Source organism: Hypanus sabinus, chromosome 30, assembly GCF_030144855.1.
Source record: "Hypanus sabinus isolate sHypSab1 chromosome 30, sHypSab1.hap1, whole genome shotgun sequence".
NCBI classification, from domain to species: Eukaryota; Metazoa; Chordata; class Chondrichthyes; order Myliobatiformes; family Dasyatidae; genus Hypanus; species Hypanus sabinus.
The window spans coordinates 27582170-27602672 of NC_082735.1; the positions used below are offsets into that span (position 1 = coordinate 27582170).

The window sequence follows — 20503 nt, forward strand, 5'->3', positions numbered from 1 at the left end:
AGCGAGCCTTCCCACTAGGATAGGAGTCCCCCTCCAGTTCAGGTGCAAACTGACTCTTCTGTACAGACTCCGTGGAAGAGAGTCCAGTGATCCAAATATCTGATGCCCTCCCTCCAACTCCTTAGCCACATGTTACACTGCGTGATCTCTCTACTTTTGGCCTCACTAGCACATGGCATGGGTAGCAATCCTGAGATTACAACCCTGAGATCATAACCCTTTTAACTTGGCACATAGTTCCCTGAACTCACTCTGCAGAACTTTGTGACTTTTCCTCTGCTAGGTATCCTCGCAGCAACAGTATCTGAAGTGGTATATCTATGGTTGAGGGGGATGGCCACAGGGGTACACCGCATTCACTGTCTAACCCCTTTCCCCTTTCTGACTGTCTCCTGTTTCCTGTACCTTGTGAGTAACTACCTCTCTATATGTCCTATCTTTCACCCCTTCTGCCTCCCGGATGATCTGGAGTTCATCCAATTCCAGCTCCAACTCCTTAACAAGGAGTATCAGAAGCTGCAGCTGGATGAACTTCATGCAGGTGAAGTTGTCAGGGATACTGGGGTTGGGGGGAAGGTCTCCCTGCCTTTGCACATCCCGCAAAAAATTCAGCTATCCTACCTGGCATCCTTACTGTCCTAACTGAGTAAATATAAAGAAGGAAAAACAATAAATAAACTGTGTGAAAAAATCTAACTCCAGCTTTTCGCTTTCTCTCACTCAACCCTCTCCTTGCTGAAGCCTCGAAGAGCTAAAGCCTCAAAATCTCCACTCTAATACTGTCCGCTCCAACAATGGCCACTCCATTTGCCCCTGCTTTATTTTCAAGATTCAAAAACTTTATTGTCATTCTAACCGTACATCAGCTCTGCAGGGCAGAATGAGACAGCGTTTCCCAGGAGCACTGCAATCATAACATAACAAATGCAACACTAAATAATAAACATAACAGTAAATAGTCAAACACAACAGCCACATGTCAGTTAAAAACAAGTTATAAGTGTCCAGTGCAAGTTAAAAGTGTCCAAAGCAGAGTCAGGTAGAGCAGCTATTTAGCAGTCTGACTGCCTGTGGGAAGACGCTATTTAGTAGCCTTGTGGTTTTAGTTTTGATGCTCCTGTAACATTTACCTGATGGCAGAAGAACAAACAGTTCATGGAGAGGGTGTGAGGGGTCTTTAATGATGTACCGTGTCTTCTGGAGGCATCGACTCTGAAAGAGGTCTTGGACAGAAGGTAGGGAGACCCCAATAACCTTCTCTGCTCCCCTAACCACCCTCTGCAAGGCTTTTTTGTCAGCAGCACTGCAGCTGGAATACCAGGTTGTGATGCAAAAGGTCAGCACACTCTCAACCTCTCCTCTGTAGAATGTAGTTAAGATGTTAGTGGGGAGTGATGCTTGTTTAAGCTTCCTCAAAAAGTGCAATCTCTGCTGGGCTCGTTTCACAATCCCAGTGGTGTTCCTGGACCAGGTGGGATTGTCCAAGATCTGCACCCCAAGGAACTTGATGTTTTCCACTCTCTCCACTGTGGAGCCGCTGATGCTGAGGGATGTGTTCTCAGGCTGAGACTGTCTGAAATCGACGATCATCTCCTTGGTTTTGGTGACATTAAGCATCAAGTTGTTGTCACTGCACCAGCTGTCTAGGTGTTTAACCTCCTCCCTGTACATTGTTTCATTATTTTTGCTGATGAGCCCCACCACTGTGGTATCATCAGCAAATTTAATGATCAGGTTCTCCTTGAATCTGGCTGCACAGTCATGTGTTAGCAGTGTAAACAGCAATGGGCTAAGCACACAGCCTTGTGGGGATCCAGTGCTCAGTGTGATGGAGTCAGAGATGTTCCTGCCAACACGGACTGACTGTGGTCTCTCTGTCAAGAAATCCAGAATCCAGTGACACATGGCAGTGTTAAGGCCCAACAGCAACAGTTTCTCCACTAGTCTCTGGGATGATGGTATTGAACGCTGAACTGAAATCAATGTACAGGATTCTGGCATAAGTGTTTTTGTTGTCCAAGTGAGAGAGAACTGTGTGCAGTGTGGTGGATATTGTGTCCTCCGTAGAGCGATTTGACGATAAGCAAACTGTAAAGGATCCAGCGATGAGGGGAGGCTGGCTGTGATATGAGGCTTGACAAGCCGTTCAAAACATTTTATCACTATGGGGGTCAGGGCAATGGGACGGTAATCATTCAGACAGGCTAAAACCAATTTCTTTGCTACAGGGATGATTGTGGAGGTTTTGAAGCATCTGGGGACAATGGCTTGACTAAGGGAGATGTTGAAAATGTCTGTCAGGACATCTGCTAATACATCAGAACATTCCTTGAGCGCACGTCCAGGGATGTTGTCGGGACCTCCCGCTTTTCGTGGGTTAACCCTGGCAAGGGTCCTCCGTGTTTGCTCTGAATCAATGATTAAAGCCGGCTGGTCAGATGGTAAGGAGGGACTGGCTCTCCTCCTTGCTGTATTGTTTGATGCTTCGAAGCGTGCAAAGAATTTGTTAAGCCTGGTAGGAAGATTTAATTTGTTTTTGCCAATCAATCCCAATTGCTGATGGGCCATTGCTCAAAACACCAAACTGCTGTGAATTGATACCTTACGTACTCAATAGGCGAAGCTGAGTGAGCCACATCTCCTCACGCTGATCGCTGCTGCTCAAAAATGCTGCTGAAGTTAAATGAGGAGAAATGAGCAGATTGACCTCTAGAGCTTCAATGCAGCAGGAACAAGTTGGGCTGAGTGGCCTGTTTTGTATCATACATACTGTATAATTTGAAATGCTACCAAAATGCTGTGCAACTTTCCCAGTCAATTCAAATAATTCTCTATTTACACAAAGAATCCTCTGTTTGCATGAAGGACTGTTTATTAGAATTCTCATTACCAAGTGATATTTTCAACCAGAGCTCGAAAGATTGGAATAATCTTATCTCAACTAAAGATTTCAAAGGTACATTTAATGTCAGAGAAATGGGTACAATATACATCCTGAAATGCTTGTTCTTCACAACCCTCCATGAAAACAGAGGAGTGCCCCCAAAGAGTGAATGACAGTTAAATGTTAGAATCCCAAAGTCCCCTCAGCTCTCCTCCTCCCCGTGCGTAAGCGGCAGCAAGCAACGATCTCCTCTCCCTCCACTGGCAAAAAAAAGCATCGGCACACACCACCGAGCACTCAAGCGTGACCAAAGCAACAGCAAAGACACAGACTTGCAGTATTCCAAAGACTTTGTGTTTCACCCAGTATTCAACATACCACAGGCTCTCTCTCTCCCTAATAAGGGAGAAAGAGGTGTCTCCTTTTCACAGCGAGAGGGGAGACATAACAAACAACTCAATGGTTTACGATGTTAAAAGCCCGTTGTGTCGCTTTTTCCGAGCTTTGTGCCCAAAGATCTCAGGTCTTTGGACACACAGCCAAAGATCTTCCAGCTCCCACAACACACTGGTCTGTCGGGATACCGACCCTCAATCCAGAGCCCTGAGATCTTAGGCTCCAAAGGCGAGTTGAACTCTTAGGCTGTACCCTTGGCACAGCCGGATAACAGCCCATTGTGAAACCCTGAGAGCAGGTCCCATTCCCACAAAGAACTGAAGTCGCCGTTTAGCATCATAGAACATGGTTTCAATCCAGCCCATATTCCATGGGCTACAAGGGTCCTTAGTAAAAAAAGAGTTTTGGTAGCTCGAGCTCAATTCTCTGGAGTTCAAAATGGTTTACTTCCTTACCATTCTGTTTGAGTGAAGCTGAACTACCTACTGGTCAAATTTACATCTAATGTAGGATTGTTTGAAGCTGATCTCTGAGAAAAATATTGTTTCTAAAATGCTAACTGAAATATTTCAACAACTGTTAATCTACAAAGTTGGCATATTTTACATTGTTTTGGCAATTGGCAGTCTTCAACAAATTGATGGTACATATGAAAAAAAATTAAGATAGATTTTAATATTTTAAGCATAACCACAGACATCTATTTAAACATAATTAATTCCGAGTGGTATGTTGGAAGCTTGGGAAGCTTTCTGATTTAAGTACGAGTCCAGACATTCAGTAAATACTGTAATTGTGCCAATATTGCAAGTTGCCTTAGCTTGTTATTTGCATTTATCTTGACCTATCCCAGTTTCATGTTTCACATCAGCTGAATGGTTGTTTTCTTTCTGTGCTGCTAACTGAATGTAACTCACTTTGAGTTTGTTAATTGGAAGACAAAAATTGAGTTGGGCAACAAGGTTGAACGGAATATGTTTCTAACGTTGTGATATTTAAAGGTTACTCCTGGAATGTCAGCTGACCTCAGCCTGTGCATTATTTGAGGCAATAAAGTTCACCTAATACCCACCGAAGAAGAGGGCAAAACCAAAAGAAAAACTTACTTTAATACAGTGCCTTGGGGCCATTTTGATCCTAAAGCTCAGTTCTCTTTGCCACCTGATCCCCATATCTGATTTATTGAGTGTTCAAAAAAACCATTGACCTCAGTCTTGAATTTATCCTGCAAATTAAATCTGCTACCCTTTGAGGTACAGTAGGTAATACTAAAGTTAACAACTCTCTATGAAAATAAAATTTTCCTTACCTCCGCCATGTTAGGAAAGGCTATACATGCATCCCCATGTTATAAATTCTGCAACCTGGGAAAGTAGCCTCTCTGCCCCTACCTTGTAAAACCTTTCCAGAATTTTGTTTGTTTCACTGCCATCTTCAATTTTCTAAGTTCTCATGACACAGGCTAATCTCTCTTTATAGAACAACCCCCCCCCCCCCCCCGAACTCAGATTCTGCACATTAACCCCAAGGGATCTATTCCTTTTTTGAGAATGAAGATCAAAACTGTTCCAAATGAGCTCTTACCAAAGCCCTGTACAATCTCTTTATTTTGTATTCCAACCTTCTAACAACAAAAGGCAATGCTCTGTAAGCCTTCATTATTATTTGCTGCACTTGCATGTTTACTTTAAGCATCTTTCCTTTCTATTTGAAGTTGCTCTCAAGTTTTCATAAGGGTCTTGACAAGATGCCACACTGGAGGCTGCTAAACAAAGTAAGAGTCCATGGTAGTGCAGGAAAGATACTATTATGTGTAGTAGGCTGACTGGCAGGAGGCTAAGAGTGGGAATAACGGGGGCCTTTTCTGGTTGGCTGCCAAGGGCAAGTAGTATTCCTCAGGGGTTTGCGTTTGGACCATTTCTTTTCATGTTATATGTCAATGATTTGGATGATGGGATTGATAGCATTGTGGTCAAGTTTACAGATGAAGATAGGTGGAAGGGCAAGTGGTGTTTAAGAAACATGGAGTGTGTAGAAGCATTAGACAGATTTGGGGAATGGGCAAAGAAGTAGCAGATGGAATTTAGTGCAGGGAAGCGTATAGTCATGGATTGTGGTTAAAGGAATAAAGGTGCAGACTATTTTCTAAACAGGGAGAAAATTTAGAAATCAGAGGTACAAAGGGACTTGAAAGTCTTTGTGCAGGATTCCCTGAAGGTTAACTTACAGGTTGAATCAGTGGTAAAGAAGGCAAATGTTAGCATCCTTTTTGAGGATGTAATGGTGAGGTTTCATAAGGTATTGGTCAGGCTACCCGTCTAGTATTGTGAACAGTTTTGAGTCCCATATATAAGAAAGGATGTGCTGGCTTTAGAGAGGAGGTTCATGAGAATGATCCTGGGAATGATAGGGTTAATGTATAAGGAATATTTGAAGGCTCTGGGCATGTATTCGTTGGAGTTTTGAAGGGGTGGGTGGACCTCGTTGGAGCTTATCAAATATTAAAAGGGCTAGATAGAATGGGTGGAGACGTTTTCTATAGTGGGAGAGTCTAGGACCCAGTCTAGAACAGAGATGAGGAAGTATTTCTATAGCAGAGGGCATTGAATCTATGGAATTCATTGCCACAGATGGCTGCAGAGGCTAAGTCATTGGATATATTTAAAACAGATGTTGATATGTTCTTGATTAATAAGGCTGTCAAAGGTTATGGGGAGAAGGCAGGAGAAGGGGTTGAGAGGGATAATAAATGGTGGAGCAAACTTGATGGGCTGAATGGCCTGATTCTTTTCCCATGTCTTATGGTCTTTCCAACTCTGAGTAAGTCTAGTTCCAGGAAGTCTATAGACCTTTGTGGTTCATGTGCACAGCTGCGGAGACTGTATAGCCCTATCTATACTCCCTCCTACATTACTGTTCATTCCACCAGCCTGATTGACTCTCCTAACCAAGGATGCTAATAGACAGTTTGCTCATCCATCCTGCAATTTTTGTTCTCAACCACAAAGGCTGTAAAAACTTCAGATCTGATGGATAAGTACACTACTGAGACACCGTTAACAAAAATCCCATAGGCTCTGGAAAGATTCCCACAGAGTTGTAAATATATCCCATGATTAAGAAGTGTATGAGATAAAATATAAAACTATAGATCATTTAACTTGGCATCAATACTGAGGAAAATGCTGGAACCCATTAATGAATGAACTAGCTATAGGCACTTAAATAATAATAAGGAAAGAGCAGAAGTAATGTGGGTTTATGAGAGGGAAATTGCATTTTACAAACCTATTGGAATTTTCAACATTGGGACAAGTAGAATAGAAAAGGGCAAGTCAGGTGGTTTTGGTCTTTCAGATGGTCTTTGATGAGACAAAAAAAAGCTAGTTGTTAAACAAAATGTGGTTTTTGAGGCAAATGTAATAGTGTGGGTTGAGCATTGGTCTGCAGCCAGAAAACAATACAAACACAGTAAATATGGAAATTTTCAGCTTGGGAAGATGTGACAGATGGTGAACTGCAGGGACTGATGCTGTGGCCCAGTTGTTCACAAACCATTATCAATGTTTACAATGAGGGGATGGAGTGTAGTTTATTCAGATTTGCTAATGACACAAAGCTAGGTGACAATGGGACTATAAGAAAAATGCAGGGTGCCTTTAGGATAATATAGTATGGTTAAATGAATGTACAGGGGCATGGCAAATGGTACAAAATGAGGAAAATTATGAAATTATTTAATGTGGCAGTAAAGAAATAGCAATGCAGAGTTTTTGTAAATAGCGAGAGACCAAAGATGCTGGTGTTCAGAGGATATTAATATACAGATCCAGCAAGTAATCAGGATGTTAGATGGCATTTTGACCTTTTATGCAAGAGGATCTGAATATACTGTACTATGCAAAAGTCTTAGGCACATGTAAACAATTCTGTAAGTTCAGAGCTGATAACAGTGCTGGACGACTTCTGATTTAGAAAGGATGTTGGTTTGATGTGTCTCTTGTTTGCTGCTCTCAGTTTCCGTGGCTGGCCACTCTACTTCTAGTCCACAACATTTCCCGTTTCTTTGTGTTTCTTCATAAGAGCTTGGACAGCATATCTTGAAACTCCTGTCGGTCGCAAAATTTCTGCTTGGAAGAGACCTTGTGGATGCAAGATGCCCCCCCCCCCCCACTTGTGTCTTGTTGCCATACTCACTCTTGTCATGATGAAAGAAATGATGATTTGAAGGTTAAGCTGTCACATCTGCTACATCTTCGCCTTTTACTTGGTTGTCCTTCACCCAATTTGATTCCTTCTACATCCATTTTTGTTCCAGTTAATCAGTTTAGTTCATTCATTATGTTATTGATCATTAGCATGTGTTTGTTATTTTTGTTTAATCATTGTACTGTATACCTACAAAGTAATCAAGTTTTATTTGACAAGAGATCTATTACTTAATATGTTGCTTTCTTTAATAAAATACAAGCATCTGTAACATTTAATTTTTTGGAAAATGAATGTTCAGAAATCTAAAATTTGCACTTTTCTACTGACACACCAATGCAGAAGACAAAAAACATCTAAAACAAAGTGTATATTAAAAATCTAGACTGCCTAAGACCTTTGCACAGTACTGTAGAAATAGAAATTTCTAGCTCTAATTATATGGGGTACTAGTGAGAATGCAACTGGAATATTGGGTAAGATCTGGTCTGTCTAGCTAAGGAAGGAAATACTTACAATGGAGTGAGGACATCAAAATTTCAGCTGGTTAATTTCTGAGATAGAAGGTTTGGGTATGAGGAAAGATTAAGCAGAATGAGTCTCTTTTCATTTTATTTTGGAAGGATGAGAGCTGATTCCACTCAGGTAAGTCTTATGGAGCTTGACATCATGGAACAGATGCTTTCCCATGAAGGGGTTTCTTGAGCTAGTAGTCGCCAGCTCAAACTAAGGAGCCGGCTGTTTAGGACTGAGAGGAGAAAAAAAATTTCTTCACGCTGAAGGAAGGGAACTTCGAGAATTTTCTACCCAAGAAGGCTCTGGAGGCTGACACTGAATATGTAAAGAGAGTGTGACACGGTGTTCGGTGATGGTCCAAGTGTAGACGGAGAGACACAGGGGCAGAATGAGCAGCTCACTGAATTGTGCAGAACAAAAGGAAAAATAATAAACACTTGACTAGACCAACAGGGCCGCTAACTAAAACTCTCAATCCAAAATCTAATGTCGTCACTGCGGTTCGGAAGCAATAACTTAATGCTAAACTAATACCGCAGCATCAACCTGAATTGTAATCTTTTCCAGAACATGGACTAAGAAAACAGGGAACATTGCTATCCCTATGTTTCAATCAAGCCCAAGACTGAAGGGAAAAGAAGGGAGTTCATGAAACACTAATGGGGTGTAACATGCATACTCACGAGCGTGATTGCAGACCCCGTTTAGCCGCCCGCCCGATAGGGTGCTGTATATTACTATATGGTTATTGCACGGGGAAGTTACTCTTCGCCCAACGAGACACCCATATGGACTAATCCTATATTAACCCTATTTTTTTCCATTTCTCCCCATATTCTAACACACACCTACACACTGGTACAGGTTGCCTAATTAGCCTACCAACCCACACTTCCACAGAATGTGAGAGGGAACCGGAACGCACGGGTAGAACATACAAACTCTAGGGTTGAATCGAATCCGACTGAAGGGCAAGTCTCCGATGATACAAGGCGACAGCTCTATTAGCCGCGTCACCGTAACGCCTTTAAAGTGGCCCTAATGTAAAAGCTCAAGGAAGACCTTATTGAATAGTAAAGCAATTCATATATTCTAAGTTTATGCACCACATCAGGGTTCTTCCGTGCGCCAACAATCTCACCTTCTCAATCTTCCTACCAAAATAAAGAACCACATTTCCCTTCATATTCCGACTACTCGCAACTCTCCTCTCCACATAGCTTTGTAACACTGGCGAAATGAAGCAGGCTACCCATGCCCTTTTTTCCAATTAGTATTTAGCCAGGGCTTGACATTTGTAGTATTTTGCGGTCTTTTACTTTTTAGTAATGCTATTGTCATTACAATTGCTGAAAATCTACAAAAACAGGGACGTGGAATGTCCACAGATGGATTTGTTTTTGGAAAATTATCTATAGAAAGGGCACTGTAAACAGAATTACAAAAGAACAAAACGAACAGGATCGTAGTGGTCTGGAATTGCCGACATTTAACCTTTCAAACTGAAGTCGTGCACAAGTACCCGAACTGTGAGTTCGGGACTTATTGACAGAGCCGGCGCCGGAGGGCGAGACAGGGCGGACCCGGTTACCATGGTCCTTCCTGAGACTCCGCTTAGAGTTCAATGGTGGACCGGTCTTGGCTGGGTTTCTCCAGCATAACACTGGTGAATCGTTACCCAGAATCAGCGGGGTGCCTGATCCATAATCTCGCTGCTTTCAACAATGTAGATACTGAGGTAAAGTTACGTTTTTTATATTTTATTATTTTGTTTTAGTTCGATGTTTTAATTGTTCTAACTATCGTAAGTGTTTCTCAAATTTTAATATATATTAATATCTCTGAATGCTAGAGCTCTTAAGACCAGGGAGGAGTTTATTTTCTTGTCCAAGGGATTTCACTTCCAGCGCCTCTGCTCCTCACCAAGGGTGCTAGGACCCTCCAATTACAGTCCATACAGGTACAGGTGTAGAGAACAACTCTAAACTGTGAACGCTGTTCAACATGATTGACCGAATTGCTTTGGGATTTCAGTATCTCATCCTTGAATAGCAGTGACATCTTCTAAAATTTACGTGTGTTGGGCAGGCGCACCGACATGCTTGGGTCTGATGCCTTTACCCAAAATATCTTATTTACTACTAAGTAAGATAGAAAAGTTGACTATGTTCGAGTATAAACGGAATCCTAGCATCCACAAAATTATAGGTCAGTACCTTAAAGATAAGTGGAGCATATTTGGGGGGGGGGGGGAGATAAAATAGGCATTGGACCAATAAACAATCAAATGTCTGTGCTAGATTCAGTCGCGTAAACATCAGTTCTCAGCAATGTAGCAATCTGCTTGATGTACCATGTGAAATCATGGACTGATTCCTGCTGGTTACGCTGATGGTACGAACCGGCAGTATCAGCCGTCCTCGCCGAAGCCATTTATGGATCGAAATGAACGTGCAGTAAGTCACTTCACTCTTGGCTTCGCAGCTGGACATCACGTTCACCACCCCCACACCCCGCCCCCCCCCCGTGAAGTCCAGTGCTGAAGCCGGGTAGTGTTCATCCTCCAGTATTGCCCAGGAGAATCGTTGTTGCATGGGGAAACCCCAGTCAAATGAAAATAATTGCATGTAACTTACCTAAAGCTTTAACCCATTTTAATTGCATTTAATTTGTAGAACTTTACAAAACACTCAATTCGTTTGTCCTAACAGGCGCTGCTCGGCCTGTTGGGTTACTCCAGCAAATTATTTATTACTCCAGTCTCTTGTGTCTCGTGCTTATTTTTCGTAATCTGTATGTAAAATTCCATTTTTTAAAAAAAACTGTGAAGGTAAACTTTAACGAACACAAAGCTACTCCTCCGGGTTTGCCGTCGGTTAAAGCCTGTCAAGCTTTTCCCAGGAGAAGGTCTTCGGAGGTGCTCACCCGGGGCCTACCCACTGCTGGGGCGCCGATGCTTCAACGCCGAGAAGGGCAGCGGAATTCCACCACACATTCGCACTCAGCACGATTATGTTCAATAATTTGTAGAATGGCATCACAGCAACCTTTCATAATCTTCAAACGTTTCGATTCTGACACTAGTTTTAGATGTCAGTTGCACTGTTTTCGTTTCGCTGAAATTCTATAATATCCTAATGGTAAAAATAATATATGGGTTGTATTGAGTAATAGGGAAATAATTTAATCCTGATTTTGGAGTGGTATCCATAAAACATTGCAGCATTCTTCTTGTGGTTATGATCCCATCCGAATCTCCTGATTGAATTATATACTTATTGTTCAATTACAACCATCTATTGTTCTATTCATCTGTTCACAGTGAGAAATAAAAAACAAATGGGGAGAGAGAAAAGCTAACTAATCTTGAATTAGTATCAGCACATACCATCTAGAATCAGCAAGTTCCCTTAACCTTGTGATACGGAACTCAGGTGGAAAATTAACTGTAATATATTACTCACAGTCTTCAACATTAGGATGTACAAGTAAATGCTTTTCACCTTTGTGCCAAACTCTTATTATTATACCATAGAATGGAGTGTTTGATATCAGTTCAGTTTCAAGCTTGATGCATGCAGTTCTTTTTGTCAATCAGAACACTTGAGCTCATATTGTATCTGCAGATTAATAGATTAAGGATGTTTTCCTCTGCTGAAAGTTCACTATATTCTGAAAATGGCTACAATTCATCAGTTATTATTCATTCATCATGTTATCTAGGATCAAAGTTCAAATTAAATTTATTATCAAAAGTATGTATATGTCACCACGCACTACCTTGAGATTCATTTTATTGCAAGCAATCACAGTAGATCAAAGAGGTACAATAGAATCAACCAGGATGAGAAATATTGACGTTCATTTAAAGAGAATGTCAAATGCCAGGCCCAGTCCTGATTTGGAATTTATTCTGATTTTTATTATAGAGCCATAGACATTGCTCTATGAATCTACTATACAAATCACCAAAATCTGATGAAGAGTAACATCTTGTTTTTCTCTAGAACAGCTCATGGACAATGGGATTCATTATAGGATTCCTGGATGCAAGCCTCAATTAGGATCAAACAATTGCGTAGAGGCTAGGAATTGACCCTGAATGATTCATACTATGAACATACAGTACATGTATAAAAAGATGTGTTCCTGTTTAACACAAAGCACTATGGCTAAATTTATGTTCAGATATATTCAGATTCAAATGTTTAAATTCAAAGCAAATAACTGGAATGGCAATTGCAGTCAGCTCTAATCTGACCAATGGTCTGTCCATAGAGATATGAAGGAGCTCCCAAAATTTGTTTGTGAGATGTGATCAATACTAGTAAGGCTCCATTTATAGTATTTCATAGCCCCTCTTTAAAAAGTGATGGTATCACTGTAGCAAGATTGAGTGGTGCAGTTTAAATAGTCTGCATAATCTTTGGGAGTATTTTGAATAGCATTGAATCAATTCAAAGTATCTGTAACATCTTTCAATTGCAGACAATTGTTGGTTCTTCCTTGACTCTAAAGCATTAACCAATGTGTGTTTGTCAGTCTTTCTATGAAGAAGAATCCTTTAACATATTTCGATGACTTTGCGAACAATTCTGACTGTCTGCCCATAGTATACCAAATTAAGAGCGTCATAGATAGGCACACAGTCAGAATCTTTTCACGCAGGATAGAAATATCAAATAGCAGTGGATATTATTTTAAGGTCAGATGGAGGAAATTTAAAGATGATATGAGGGCAAGTTTTTTTTTACACGGAGAGTGATAGGTTCCTGGAATGGATTACACAATGGAATTAGCAGCTTGGAGTTTAAGAGTCTTTTAGATGGCTCATGAAAATGAAGGGAAAAGAGGGATATGGATGAAGTGCAGGACATTAATATAATCTGGCATCGAGATTGGCATAGCATCGTGGGCCATACTGCCTGTCCAGTGGTATATTATGTTGGTCCCAAGTTTGTTTGTTTTAGTAGTTTAAAATTTCGCCTCTAATTCAATAATGGTTGTTGAAATTGGCATTGATTATTCATATTGTTTTTTTGTGATAGATATTTTTAAGCATGTAATTTCATAAAGCCACCGCTGAAGCAACTGACTTTAAGGCCATAAAGTCCAAGTTCCACCAACCGTTCCCCATAAGTCAGACTTCTAACGCTAGAGGTCACCCTCACGGTTCTTATCTGCACTGACGCTAGGAGGAATACTGTGTCACGGTGACCTGAACTGTATAATACTCATGGTGTGTTCTGATTGCAGTGCACGTTGGTTAATTTATGACTCGGTACATACACATGCCTGAAATGATTACCCATCAGCTTCGTTCTAGTTAACTAATTTTACAGTTACACCTGGAGCTGGCACCAGTTTTAGAAAACGGGAGGTGAATAATCTGCTTCATTTAAAGTAATGCTGGATGCTGGTCTAAGTCCATACTCAAAACGTCTTTAAAAAGCAAAAACATTAAGATGCCTGTTTTTCTCTGACCTTGCACCTTGCCACGTTTTACGGTGTTCGTGTCAAATAAATGGAAATTGTTCTTGATCATTCATACAGGTTTTATGTAATTGAATAAAGTAATAGACATGGAATGAAAACTAATGGCATCTGCCATTAGTCACAATTTTCATATTTAGTTATTAAAAAAATCTTCTGCTGCAGCTATTTCTTAAATTGAAACCTATTATCGGTATGGTAGTTAGAACTAGACTTTTGTAGGACCTGCCTAAACATAACAAAGGATTTTGTATTTTAAATAATTTGTTTGACGAGTTCAGTATAAACTGGGACGTAACAAAGAGTTCAGTGTATATTAGAGTGGGTACGCACAACTACAGTAAGATACATATCGAGAGGGAAAATTTAGTTATAGCACGAGTAAAATAGATGGAAAGAAAAAAACAAAAATATGTTTTCAATTTTACTTCCAACATTTGTATGCCTTTAAAAATTAATACTATACAAACGACTCTGAATTTAATGACTGCATTCCAATTTTCTTTATCAGAGTTTAAAAAGTGTATATCAACGCTTGAGATGTTATGCCTTATTCTTCTTTTACAGATTTCACTGTGCAAGGGCACCAAAGTCACAGACATCTCAAGCTCTTTTCACTTGAGGGAATAGTGTCGGAGCACTAGGACAGTAACTTTGGATATTGACAATCAATTTCATATCGGCCCATGTCCAAAGTTACTCTACTGTGTAAGCTTAAATAACTACAAGCGCCTTTATACTCATCATTGTTTTAACAACAATTCCTGGCTCCGATAATAAACCTTAATGGAGTTCAGTAAATTGCCTACAAGATTTGAAAGTTCTATAACTTATTCAAAGCGGAAGCAACAGAAGTCCGGGCTGCTTGAAGGTGTGACCCTCGGTGAAGCAGACCTACTTTATACCATGACTTCTCCATGAGTTACACAGAGGTTAGTGACAAAGGAGCTGTGCTTGAATGCACAAACAGAACTCTAAACTTGGGTAGTTAATTTTTAATGTTAAGAGCCTGCAGGCAAATTTTAGACCTTCTCTTGGGAAAGGAGATCTTTATAAAGTTCCCAGCAGATACAGTATATTATCCAGGGATTTTTAGAATGTGAATGCTTATCAGTTCACAGTTAACTTGTAACTACTGCTGTTAAATCGCCTTCTTCAGGTGATCGTTACACTGTCTCAGAAGTTTTAATGCTCATTTCATTTTTTCATATGGATGCTGCCGGTCGTTTTGATTCACGTTGAAGATTCCAGTGTTTTAAACAACTCACGGTCAGATTTACCATTTTATCTGAAATCCCAGACTTTGCAAAACAACAATGCCCAACCTTTTTAACAAAAGAGAAAACACCATTCTTCTTCCGATAACCTGGCAGCCGGATGGCTGAATATTTTACACCGGGCACATAAATAAAAGTGGTTCTGTTATTGTACATTGAATTACAAATAATTGTACGCATTCACAGTAAAGCTACACTGAAGAATGAGGTTAAATCTGAGTCGAGGATTTGGGAGAAAGGAGCAAGTTCTCTTGCCTGTTTCCTCGGTTAACATTAAATGCCGACAAGAACATTTTAGATTCCGATTCCTTCCAGGGCTGAATGGAGCGGTGTGTAGATTAGTTTGCTCCGCTGGGTGTCGCTGTGACACTGATGCACAGTGCTTCTGGGCTGGGCGGGGAAATGTTAAACAGCACTATATCCAATGCACACCTATAAAAGACGGAATTTCGTGTCGCAGCACTCGCTGCACAAAAAAAAACACGGGTCGTTTATTAGTCTTTATTTTCACAAATGCTAACAAATAGAGGGCGAACCAGTACGATCTTCGAACAGAAGATAAGTTTTATAAGTGCCTCAGTTTCAGCCTCATTTTCGAACTTCTACTTCTGGAGATAATTCTGAATACATTTCAAACGCCCGCGTTACTTCACCGCGTGTTATTTTTTCCCCCCTCATATTTAGATACTTGCTTCTTACTGCTTCCATCCCGGATGTGGCTCTGCAAGTGCACGCGTGTTAGGGGTTGATGGGCTGGGGTTAGTCAATAAATTAAATCATCGGTGACATACATTAGTGAAAAATAATTCATGTTAGGTAAAAAGAACGAACATCAATTCGATAGTCGGCCTTGTGACTTAGCGCAGGAATAATCCATATTTGTCACTAAGTGTGTGGCAATGAAAATGACATTTGATAACCAAAGTAATTTAATAGCTGATTTAATTAATACTGTTAAAAGAATGAATTCTGGTCTTTCTAAAGGCGATAAGATTCACCCACAATCGCTTCTCCCCTTTTCCCGTCCAACAACAAAACAAAAAGCCGGGGATTGCTGCGGGCGACAGAGGGAGAATTCAATTGATTTTAATGTGAGATCTTCAATCTGTGAATGCTCAAAGCTGACACGGGGAACCGAGGGTTCAATTTACGTATTATGCAAAGACGTGCAGAGAGGGAATCAAATCTCAGACACATTTATAACAGAAAACACAAACAGCAATCGGCGATGAAAGTTACTGAAAGAAGCTAGTAATGTTGTAAACACATGAGAGTAATGACACGCATTCGTAGCATCATGCCGGAGTACGTAAAGAAGGATGAGCTAACATTAACAGCAATGAAAAAAAATGGAAGCGCAAAGACATCAGCAATAGAAATATTTGATAGCAAATATTCAGATGGCAACTGTTCAAAGAAGATTCACGGGCCCGTGCGGATGACATTTTAATATTTAAGCATATGTCTGTATATAATGTAATCGAAAAATCATTTGTAGGGATATAATGATATCAGAACCACAGAATGCCCAAACAAAGAGCGCATTGTTATCCGAGGAATTCAGAAAACACTAAGAACTAAACGTTATTTGCTTCTGATTTTTTATTGTTGTACTCACTGGGATTCATCTCTAGGAAACCACGCGGATGTAACTCTTTTGTGCAACTTCTGTAGGATTGTAGAAGAGGCATAAGTAGTATTCAGCGAATCAATTGCCAGGAAAGTGAGGCATCTCGGAAGTCGGAGTTAATTGATGAATTGTATTAGAAAGACAGCAGAGTCCCTTCCAATTTAAAATTTTACGCATAAATACCGCTGTATTTAAATGTTCTTGTATTAAAGTTTATAATTAAAAAAAAAGATCACTTGCTTTAGTGGTATATTAAAACTCTTCGTCCTAACTCCACCAGCCCGCAACTACCCATCCAAAAAGTTAGGAAGGTTAAGACTGAGAGTAGAGAAAATAGGAAACGTGCCTGACTTTCTACCTATTGGAGTTTCATTGGATCTAACTAACTCCATGTTATATTCTGTTTTATAAATAACTACCAACTTTTGTGGACTATTGACTTTTATCATGGAGGCAGCATTTCCATTCTCTCTTTGAGCCCATGCATAATATGTGTGATTTTTATAAAACCATCTTTATTGATTCTATTGTGTTTCTTGTACTTACTATGAATGCCCACAAGAAATTGACGCTCATGGTTGTATATGGTGATATATGTACTTTGGTAATAAATTTACGTTGAACTTTACCTTTCGCCTTACCTGTTACACCAGCTATCTGTCTGCTGTCAAACTATTGGTTTTATTTGGAAGGAATAAGACGAATGAGGTTATGTATGAGTAGATTTGCAATGAAGCTGCGGCCTTCCTGCATCAAAGTGCACGTTCACACGGTTGTGAATTTGCACTTTTTGATATCTCTTGTACGCATTTGCGTGAATGCGAGCATTTTAAGTGTGGCATTAATTTGGTCCCAAATTTCAGATAAATTATGGATATTGGATTTCCTTAGGACTTTTACGTGATTTCATTTATCCGTAATTAGGAGAGGGGAAATGGACGCTGAATAGGAAGGGAACCGTGTTCCAGAATGCATGTTTTATCCAGGTTCTGTTATCCGGAGAAATGTTCTTCAAACAATGACAGCGGGAAAGCGTTTTCTCCTTTACTTTTTATTACACTAATAACTTCTTAAAAATAAAAACATAAATCCATTGAATGAGTCGAACCACGATCATAAGATAAAGTTGTTTAGCTTCAACTTAGAAATTGAAAAGTTGGGTACATAGGTAGCAACAACATTTAGAAAAGTCTGTATAATGTACCTTAGTGCCATAACCATACGCATATTGATTTAACCTGGCAAATTTTAAAGGCTTTGAAGTATTAAGGATATTCTTGATGCCATTTATTTTTAACGCTCGGATAACTAGCCCTTCATCAGGGAAATTATTTTGTTAAAGATCAGAAAGTTTTGATTTTTTTAAGGTGCAGTTCTTGATTGAGAAGAGATGGCTACAAAGGACGATGCTCTGCCACGGGAACGGATGGAAGAAAGCCCGCGGTATGTTTCATCATTATTTGCCATATGGCTACAATGGGTGATTTTCGCAAACTCGATCGAAAAGCTGCGTTTTTTCTATCCAATACGTGTATCCTTCAGAATGCCATCCATATCCTCACTGCAGTGCGATTCGTTAATAGCAGTACAACTAAGTATAATGGACCACCTTCCCACCCTACGCCTACAGTTTTCTCACACTCCACTTTCACATAATGTATCCATGTATGTATATCGTTTTAAAAATCAGGACTCACATTTATCAGTTTCTCAAGACCAACGCGCACCCACTTACATGTATATACTATATATTCAACCCCTTCTCCTCTCGCAAACACTTTCACATATTAAAGGGACAGTTCATTTTCAAAAGAATTAAAGAGAAATCTGATGTCAACAGCAAAAGATTGAAGTAGTATTCTGTTTAAATTGACGAATTTCTCAAATCCGCTTGCCAAACTATGTGCCTTGTTTCTAGTGTCTAAAAGATAGATTGCCTTGTGGCTGGTTCGTACAATAAAGATCATTTTTTAAAAATTGAATTGTTTGCTTCCCTCCCCCCATTATTACTTATCGCGCACAGTTCTAAACTTCCGGGTAATTTGTTTCAGAAAGTTTTCTAATATTATTTTTTATTTTGAGTTTTAATATTTTGATTTTAAAATATTGTAGCACCATATCATATACGGCCCCGCACATTGGGGATTTAAAATGTAAATTAGCTATCCCCTGTGGCAATGCCGTTACGAAATGGTCATTGCAACTGACCCAAACTTTATTACTAACATTGCGGTTAACCAAACGTTAGGGTGAAGACGGGACATTTGTGAACGTCGCCCAGAATACAGGTAATGTTGATGTTTAATTACTGTTCTAAGATTTGGTTATTGCATCGACCCAGTTTCCTGTTAATTAAATCAGAGACAGTATCAGCTCCCCACACTCACCTCAGCGTTCGTTTCATCCGCATTGTGTAAACTATGTATTTACAAACATTTCCAGTAAAATGTAAAGTAACGGGGACAACATTCGCAGCAAAGATCACAAATGAACGTTTCTACAACGTCCAACTGCTATCTAGCAAAAAAAAAGCAGTTCCGGAGCTGAAAACTAATCTAATAATTTATTAGTTCTACCTGCTAACTAACAACTTAATATTAATATCAGGAATTCGGAAATGTAAGTAACATTTTCCAATTGCTTATTTAGTATTACAGTTGAGATTTGCAGATTTACGGATGCTGTTGGAGCAGAAAGTTTTTCTGCAGATCACCATGGTTTGGAGAGCCTTTGTACCTGTAATTGAGTAAGACAATAATACTAAAGGACAGGGGAAAAATACAAAGGAGCGGATTCCATAAAGGACGTTGGCCTTTTACAGAGCCGTTAAGAGAGTACTGGAGAAAATGAAATAAGTACGCCAGTAGAAAGTATTTGCCCTTTTCACTGTTGAAAATAATTTGCTAAATGTCCCTCTTTTATCAAAGCAGCTAATCACTAAATCTAAGAAAAATGACACTAGCTATAAGGTAGAATGTGAAGTTTGCAGTTACCTGTATCATCATACACTCCCCAAAAGCGAGTGTCTGAATTTTTAATTTCACTCATTGTTATATGCAATCTGAACAAGAGTAGCCAAAAACGATTAACCGCAATATTTTGTTTCTTTTGGGGGAGTCGACGAATCTCCAAGGCTTTGGCAGAGCTGGAAACTCCGGCAAGCATTCAGCATAAAGCTGGGTTCTGAGGCAGTGGAGCCGCAAGCGACGCCAACTGCTCAACGCATTCAGATTTAAAACAGGCCCTCCGGTAACGTCCGCGATCGCTAGAGAAAGGTCGATAAAGCCCGCTGTCGCCGCGTTTGCGTACTTACCGTCTAGGCCACTCTCAAACTTTAAACGAGTTGTCTCCATTCCGAGTTTGAACAGCCTCCCCAAAAGAAGTGCATGTCCTTTTACTGTTTTATTTTAATGCCAAATGCATGTTAAAGTGTGTTCGTGTTCTGTGAAACATCAATGATTAATCTGCTTTATCAGAGGTCTGCTTTTGCACGCTATTCTTGGGCTCTGGATAATTTTGTTCACTTCGCGTTCGACTTGCGGGGAACAGGGCGGCAGTTATGTGCAAAGCACACGCATAGACAATTCTTAATAAATAAAATAGCCAGCGTGCGTTATATTGTCTCTTGCTTTTCTTTGAAATATCTCTTTCGGTTCCACTACTATTTCCTTATCCCTCCCGCACCAGGAGTTGTTCAATTTGACACAGGAAGTGCGCGTCCCCGGAGCCGAGCGTCGGGAACGCGCGGTGCTCGTTCACGCCTGGCTGATTAAAGATTTGGTGATATTTAATAGAAGAGAAAGCCTGGACTCAGTGGGAGAGACTCACAGCAAGAGAGAGAGGGAGAGAGAAAGAGAGAGAGAGAAAGTCGGATACGATCCTAGCCTCTTGGTTTCTCTTCCAAATAAACCCCAGCATACGGATCTTTATATGGATTTTGGGCTCATTTTCTCCTAATTCTTTGGAGTTGCTCCGATTGATACAAGACGCAGACACACATACAAAACGACTGGGATTGTTTGGGATTTGGTGTCCTCAGATCGCACAGATGTTGGTGCACACATACGCTGCAATGGTAAGAACAGTAGAAAAGGGGGG

General features: G+C 40.2%; 1 protein-coding gene across 4 annotated transcripts in view; it reads left to right on the plus strand.

Moving 5' to 3' along the window:
• Nucleotides 1-9595: 9595 nt before the first annotated feature.
• LOC132383490 (transcription factor AP-2-beta-like) overlaps nucleotides 9596-20503 on the plus strand; it is a 120526-nt gene continuing 109618 nt past the window's right edge. Inside the window, exons 1-5 of one of the 4 annotated variants that reach the window (XM_059954489.1) lie at nucleotides 9596-9743; nucleotides 14066-14430; nucleotides 17773-17848; nucleotides 18654-19654; nucleotides 20093-20480. In XM_059954489.1, coding sequence (XP_059810472.1) covers nucleotides 20454-20480 — 27 coding nt within the window. In that variant the 5' untranslated portion in view covers nucleotides 9596-9743; nucleotides 14066-14430; nucleotides 17773-17848; nucleotides 18654-19654; nucleotides 20093-20453. Of the gene's footprint in view, nucleotides 9744-14065; nucleotides 14431-17772; nucleotides 17849-18653; nucleotides 20481-20503 lie in introns of all 4 variants that reach the window. The other 3 variants (XM_059954492.1, XM_059954491.1, XM_059954490.1) reach the window with 3 other exon arrangements.